The 7,722-nt window shown below is 39.1% G+C and overlaps 1 protein-coding gene across 1 annotated transcript; it reads left to right on the top strand.

Moving 5' to 3' along the window:
- The first annotated feature begins 521 nt into the window (after positions 1–521).
- On the top strand, positions 522–5,123 carry LOC126106230 (speckle-type POZ protein-like). Its single transcript, XM_049912458.1, has 2 exons — positions 522–579; positions 4,087–5,123. The coding sequence occupies exons 1-2, from the start codon at positions 522–524 to the stop codon at positions 5,121–5,123; spliced, it is 1,095 nt and encodes a 364-aa protein (XP_049768415.1).
- Positions 5,124–7,722: the final 2,599 nt, after the last annotated feature.

Consider the following 7,722-nt stretch of genomic DNA (forward strand, 5'->3'; position numbering starts at 1 on the left):
TCCACACAGATCGTGCAAAGACATCTGGAGCAGTAAGAAATTTCAGCATGGCAACTATTGTTGTGGATTTCCTTGTGGCAATAGGGAGAGGCACACTGACATTGGGGTGCAACACCAAACAAGTAGCAGACAAGACATCTATTCCAACAAATTTCGGTTCTGCATACAGCATCATGATGGACAGATCTATCTGTAGAGGCACTGAGGAGAACAGACATTACCAGATGGCACTAGTCATCATAATATGGGCCCAGTAGCTTCGGTGATGGTGCGGAGTGCCATGTACACAGCACAATCACGTCTGGTTTGCACAGGACAGCAGCTGTCACATTTATTATGTGCTAATGCCGGTGGCTGTACCCCATCTCAGAGTTTCCATGATGATACCGTTCAACACAGTACAGAATGTTAACATGAGACTGCATGCTCTGCTCGCTGTCTTGACTATTGCCCTGTCCAGCACATTCTCCAGGCTCTCAGCCATATCCAAGAGATTGGCAAGCCACCACTCACCAACTACTATGAGTGAAGAAGCAGCACGAAATGGTGTGCCTGTATCTGTCGCCCAAGCTCAGCTGGGTTAGAGCTGTTGTTGCCCCCTGGTGTGGGATCTTTTATGTACTGAATTTTGCATCATGTGCACCCCTAAACAACCCATAAATATAATAAAATAACAAAACAATCATACATGACAAAACAACTCACCAGGTGCCAGCAGAATACACACACACAAAAGAAGGTTATAATTAGGCAAGCTTTCGGAGCCAGTGGCTCCTTCTTCAGGCTGAAGTGGTGAAGGGGAAGGAAGAGGGGTAAAGCAAAAGGACTGGAGAGGTCTAGGAAAAGGGGTAGACTTCGGTAAAGTCACCCAGAACTGCGGGACAGGGTAAAATTACTGCACGGGATGAGAAGGACAGACTGGTTGTTAGGGACTGCATCCGACAAGATTTGAAAACCTGAGAGCTTAAAGGTGGAAGACAGGGTAATATGCAAGACAGAGACTACTGTTTAAACAACATGCATGAGTTACTAAGAGTGAAAATCTAAGAGCATTGTATGTAACAGAGGTGGGCAGTGAAAAATAGATGGGTAAGACAATAAAAGGTGTAGAAAAAAAAGAAAGAAATAACACAGAGTGAAGAAAAGAGTAGTTACTGTAAAGAAATTCCGAGGTGGAAGAAATTAAAGTAAATTAAGACCAGGTGGGTGGCGAGAAACAAGGACGTGTTTTAGCGCTAGTTCCCATGTGCGGAGTTCTGAGAAACTCGTGTCTGGGGAAGAATCCAAATGGTGCATATGACGAAACAGGCATCGTGGTCACGATTGCCATGCTGTAGAGCATGATCTGCAACAGGATATTGTGTGTTGCCAGGTTTCACCCTCTGCCTAAGCTCATTCACTGTAATTGATAATTTGGTGATAGTCATGCCAATGTAAAAAGCTGAGCAGTGTTTACATAACAGCTGGTATATGCATTCTCCTACCACCACCTGTACCAGCCCTGTAACAGGCAAAACCTATACTATCAAAGGGAGAACCACCCGTGAAATGACACATCATATATCAACTGTTATGTAAGCACTGTTCGCTCTTTTACATCAACATGACTATCGCCAAATTATCAATTAGGATGAATGGGCATAGGCATACAGGCAATATGCAGTATCCTGTTGCAGAGCATGCTTTACAAGATGACAATTGTGACCTCAGTGTCCGTTTCACCACAAGCGCCATCTGGATTCTTCCCCTAACCACCAGTTTCTCAGAAGTCTGCAGGTGGGAACTAGTACTACATCATGTCCTAAGCTCTTGCCACCCACCTTACCTTAATTTGCGTTAATTTCTTGTGTCTCAGCATTTATTTACACTAACTACTCTTTTCTTCACTCCATTTTAGTTTTCTATATTTTTCATTGTCTTATCTGTCAGTTTTTCACCATCCCCCTCACACCTCTATTATATACAATGCATTTAACTTTTCACACTTATTAACTCATGCACGGTGTTGAAACAGTAATCTCTGTCTTGCATATTACCCTCTCTTCCCCATTTAAGCTCTCAGGTTTTCAAATCTCATCCAATGCAGTCCCCAACAATCAGTCTTTCCTTTTCATCCTATGCAGTGAGTCTCCCTTACCCATGGTTGTGAGTGACTTTCTCAAAATCTACCCCTTTTCCTTTTACCTCTCCAGTCCTTTTGCTTCACCTCTCTTCCTTCCCCTGCAACCCTTCTGCCTGAAGGAGGAGCCACTAGCTCCGAGAGCTTGCGTAATTGTAACCTTCTTTCACGTGTGTGTTCTGCGCCACTTGGTAGGTAGAGTTTTTATCTAATAAATACAATAATGTATTTTTCCTGTCACACTTTATGTATACAACAAGTAAAATTTGAGTGACCAATTATTAAAACCAGCCAAGGTCACTGAAGACATTTTTTTCAATACAGATATGATGAGACAAAGTAATGATCGACACAAACATTTGTCTTTCTTTTCATAATTACATCCTTAATGGTTTAATAAATAAGTTCTATAGCTTTGTAAAATCTGATTCATAATTAACCTTTATTCAGGAAAAAAATAGTGATTTTTTTTAATATCACTTTTTTATATAAAAGTGTACCCCTTTTACATTATTAGATATTCTGCAGGAAGCAGTTAAATGAAAATAAAATGCTGTATAATTACTTTTCTTTATTGCAATAAATTTATAATTTTACTTTTTTTATATAAAATTGTACGTTTTGAAATTACCAGCAGGAAGCAGTTAAAATAAATTTATGTGTAATTAGTTTTCTTTATTGCAATAAAATAAATCATTTAAACATGAACTGGATGATAACATATCAAGAAGAATATCAGATAACTGCTAGCTGTTTCACTAGCTCATATTATTGTTTTATAAAATTGTGTTTTCTGCATCAGATTTTAGATGTCTTGTTTTAGAGACAGGTAGAGTAATTATATGAATGCATGGTGTCTGTTCTTTTGGACACATCTGAAATAACAGACACCATACATTGATATCATTGGTTCTAGATGGGCACGGATCCATTTCTGCAGTGTAGATGCACAAATATGTCCGACCTCCTGCGGGAATCTCAGAGTAGCGAGCATGGGGGACACAGACACAGACTGCAGATCGGTGATGCTCGATGTGAATGGGGTTTGGCCATGAGGCGTGCCAAGATGTCTGCACAGATGCAATAATACTGCGTCCTGGATGGCTCAGTGGTTAACGCACTTGCCCAGTTATCGGCAGATCCGGGGTTTGAATCGTGGTGCGGTACACATTTTCACTCATTGCCACTGTAATGTCCCGATGCAGCTGACATCAGTAATCCCTTCCCTTTCCCTTTCGTTCTCCCCCCTCCACCTTCAGTTTACATATAAAAAAGAGTAATGTCTTCAATCAGTGCTTTATTTGAGCCAGCAATTTTCCTCGTTTACACACACTTTGGTGCTTCCGAACATCGTAATTGTAAGATACCACACCTTTTATATGGACAGAATTTTTTGCCTTCTTTTTTATCCATAATAATTCTTTTGGTTTTAGCTAAGAGAAAATGCTATTGAGAAGGAGGCATCAATACATCAGCAGCCTGTGATTTTTCCTACTGATACAGTCACATTGTTGCATAATCTAACAACACAAGTTTCCAGACAAAAAATGCTGTGACATGTTGCTTGTTCCTTAACGTGGTTGATTACGAAATCAGTGCTCTGTAACAAGGACACATTGCCAGTTTTGAAGTCTTACAACTGATAGTGATGTACTTCTACTTTAAATTGATAATTTGAACCCATATTTGTAATTATGTGACTTGGCTGGTTTTGTTCACTTTAATAAAAGTGAACATGCTGCAGTTAGACTACTTTTCATCATTTGATTTAACTGTGTGGATGAATTTCATGTGATTTTGTGTTCTGGGTTAGTAATTCATCAGTTTTTCTTTCCAAAAATGTTTGTGGTAAAATAGCATCAAGTGAATAATTCTGTACATATCAAATACAGGTATTGCACTAGATATTGTGGTAGATAGTTGCAGTATCTTGTTTAGTGATATTTTACAATCTTTAATTGTTGCAGCAACTGCTTCACTTCATGGATACAAGAGAGGAAGTAGTATTGCAGAAGTAGCAGCAGGGACTCCAAAAATTTTGAAGCAGTCATTTGGTACAAGGTTTGAGAATTTCTCATCTTTGAGCACTTGGACTGTGAAGGGGCTGTCAATCTTGCCGTCAGATAGTACCGCCATCGAGTCAATCCCTTTCGCCCACCAGAATTCCAGTGAATGGTGCATGGTGCTTGCAAACCAGTCAGATGGACTTTACCTGAGCTTTTTGCTGAAAAAGTGCAAAAATGGAGAGTGTTTAAGAGCAATGCTGAAAGCTCATGAGATTATTCCTTGTGGTAAGAAACGAGAAGTGTTCCCAAGCACATGGCACTCTTTGTCACAAGGAGGAAAAACACAACAGAAACTTGTGAGGAGGTTGGGTACATCAAAAAATGAAGATGAAGTAATATTGCAGTGTGAAATCCACATCCAGTGCATTACGCAGGACAAGTTGCCTGTGGCAGAGAAAGTTGAGCCATACATACACATAGTAAAAGGCTTGGAGAGGATGTTTGACAGAGAAGAACTTACAGACTTTGACCTGCATGCAAGAGGCACAGTTCTAAAGGCACACAGAGCTCTACTGTCTGTACAGAGCCCTTACTTTGCGGCCATGCTGCAACCACATACGAAGGAAGCAAAGGAGGGCCACGTTGAGGTCAAGGACATGAGTCCGGAAGTGCTGAAGCAGGTTCTACTGTTCATGTACAAGGGCGTGGCACCGGCTCTCGAGGACATGCCGTGGGATCTTTTAATTGCCGCTGATAAGTACCAGCTCCACCAGCTCAAGGGACAGTGTGAGAATCACATTGCCAGCTGTTTGAATGTGGACAATGCTGCAGAAACTGCTGCTAATGCTAAAGTTTTCTCTTGTGACGTACTGTGGAGCCGTGCAGTCCTTTACATTAAACAGAATCTTCATAAAGTCATGTGCACTCAAGGATGGCGTGACATAATAGCCTCACATCCGGAAGCTGTACAGTGTATCAGTGAGCTGATGGCACAATAAAATGAGAGGTAAGTGCTCCTATTGTACAAGCCTTTGTTCGACTCCTCTTATATCATTTAGCATGTTAGTACGAAATTTTCTCTGAAACTTTCTGGCACATTAAAACTATGCCAGACTAGACCCAAACCTGGTGTCTGCCTTTTATGGACAAGTGCTCAGTCAATTGTGCTATTTAACATGACTCTTGATCTGCCCTCACAGTGTTACTTCTGGCAGTGCCTCATCTCCTACCTTCCAAACTTGTTGTCGGAATTCTGGTTTTAATCTGCCAGAAAGTTTCAGATCAGCACACACTCAACTGCAGTGTGAAAAGTCACAGTGGAAGAAGTTTCTCTGTCATAAGCATTTCAGTAGAAAATGGAAAGTTACTTTTATATATTGTGGTCTTACAGATAACTCTGTGACTGTGAAACATAATTTTAAGCATTGTTATTGTTTAGCTTGAGTAATATATTTGTCCAAAGGCCATATTACAATGATACAGTTAAACATAAGTTGTGTATGAAGGCATGTACTCATGTTAAATAATGAGGAGTGGACAGAATTGTAATGTCTGCTGGTGACACAAGCGTACAAACGAAGGGTCCAAACTCAACCCTAGTAGACATGGCTCAGATGATGGCTGATCAAGTGTACAAATGGTTCACAGTTAACAGTTTAAGTCGTAATCTCACAAAGACTTGTGTTCTGCAGTTTCAGACCACCAATAATGACTTGTTCGTACCATATGTAGATGTCAATGTTCACCACTAAGTGAAACATAGCGTGTAAAAGTACTTGGAGTCCAGTTGGATAACAACTTCAAATGGGTCACCACAAATATAAACTAAACACAAAGCTCAGTTCAGTGTGTTATACATTTAGGGCACATCGAGAGTGTATACAGCAGGAGGGAGCAGTAAGGACATTGTGAAAATTAGATAAGTATGCCCCATGCAGAAATCTTTTTAAAGATCTTGGAATTCTTACACTCATCCCCAAATATTTTTACTCTTAATGGTTTTTGTTTTTGACAGGAAAAACTTGTTTCAGTCAAACTGTGATTCACACAGTCACAAAACAAGACAGAGATATATCTGAAGTAGACTTCTCCTTTTTGTCTAGGGTTCAGAACTGATTCATCTAGGGGAGAGGAGGCACATTTCAACATATTTCAGATTGTGATTTTTTCCTTATCAACCATAACTTTTGTTATGTTTAACATTATTAGCTATTGTGTGCTGGATAACTTTTAAGTGTCCTTCACTTCTGTTTGCTTACATCCCTTCCGCTTTTTCTGTTGTTGGCATAAGATTACAGCTGGACGTTCAGTGCTTCATTCAGTGCTTGTGCTTTGTTCACACTTCAACAGGCAAAGAATCTGACTATGACATCCATGTTGTGTATTCAGTCTTTTGTAAAATTATCTGAATGAATAGCTCATCTGTTATAGTGAAAAAAGTTTGAGACATTTTCATTATTAAAAGCTGTTGCTGCATTTAAGCTAGTGTGCTGTTGATAAAGGCTGAAAAACCCATGTCCTTGTGATTCCCAGCTGTTTTTATTTAAGTCTCAATTGCATTATTTTCTTGAGCCCAGTTATTTTGCATGCTGTTACGCAAGATCGACAGAGTTGTTTGGAAGTCAGTCCGTAATTCATGTTGTTGAGTCTCATAGTATAATTGTAAAGCTTAAATTGTTCATCTACAATGAAAACTTGTTGAGTTGTATGCTTTTAGGGATAATTTCGTGATTACCATCATTGAGCTTAATATCCCCACATCATTATTTTTTAACCTGTCAAATAAAGCAAAACAGTACGTTTGAAATAGTAAAACTCTCACGGCTTTCATGACATTTTCAATATTTCCCTGATGTGTTTAGTTTAATAAAATAATTTTTCAAGGTAACCCCACATCACCAAAGCCTACAAGAAAACATTGTGCTTTGCACCTGTTGTTCCATAAATTAGTGTGTTGTTGCCAAAATCAATTATTCAATCAAAGATATGTTAACATCTGCTTCAAGTGCAGCCACTGTTACTTGATTTAGGAAAGGTGTTTCAAATGGTTTACATTATGTTAGGTGCAGAAAATACTCATTAACTGGATGTCATGCTACGATAATAATGGAGAGGAAGACATAGTCAGCTATTTTCCTGTCATGGAATCTAATCATTTACCTGTTGGTAAATTAAACAGAGGTACCTGTAGTGAGAAACTGGAACTGTTCATAGGTGCCTCTTAGCCTCTTGTTAAAATGTACTGCCCAGTCCCCTTATCTAGTTCATAATTCTTGTCCAACATAATTAAAGCATTATTTAGATTCAGATGTAAATTTCTTTTACCTACATGGTATAATCTTACCCTCCCTCTCAAAACCAGTTGATTTTCACTCTTCCAAACAATTGACTCATTTCATAAGCTATGAGAGGAGTAAGATTTACAAATAATTATTTTTTACTTGTCTTGTTTTCTCAGTGTTGGCTCCAGTTGTCACATCTACGGTTTGATTCTTGATGCTGAAATTTTTGACTTTGTAGTCTCCAAACGACATGATAATGTTTAAAGATTTGCCTGTCTTTCTCTTGAATTTTATTCTTTGTCACTTTTTTCAATAT

The sequence above is a fragment of the Schistocerca cancellata genome, chromosome 10, assembly GCF_023864275.1.
Source record: "Schistocerca cancellata isolate TAMUIC-IGC-003103 chromosome 10, iqSchCanc2.1, whole genome shotgun sequence".
NCBI lineage: Eukaryota > Metazoa > Arthropoda > Insecta > Orthoptera > Acrididae > Schistocerca > Schistocerca cancellata.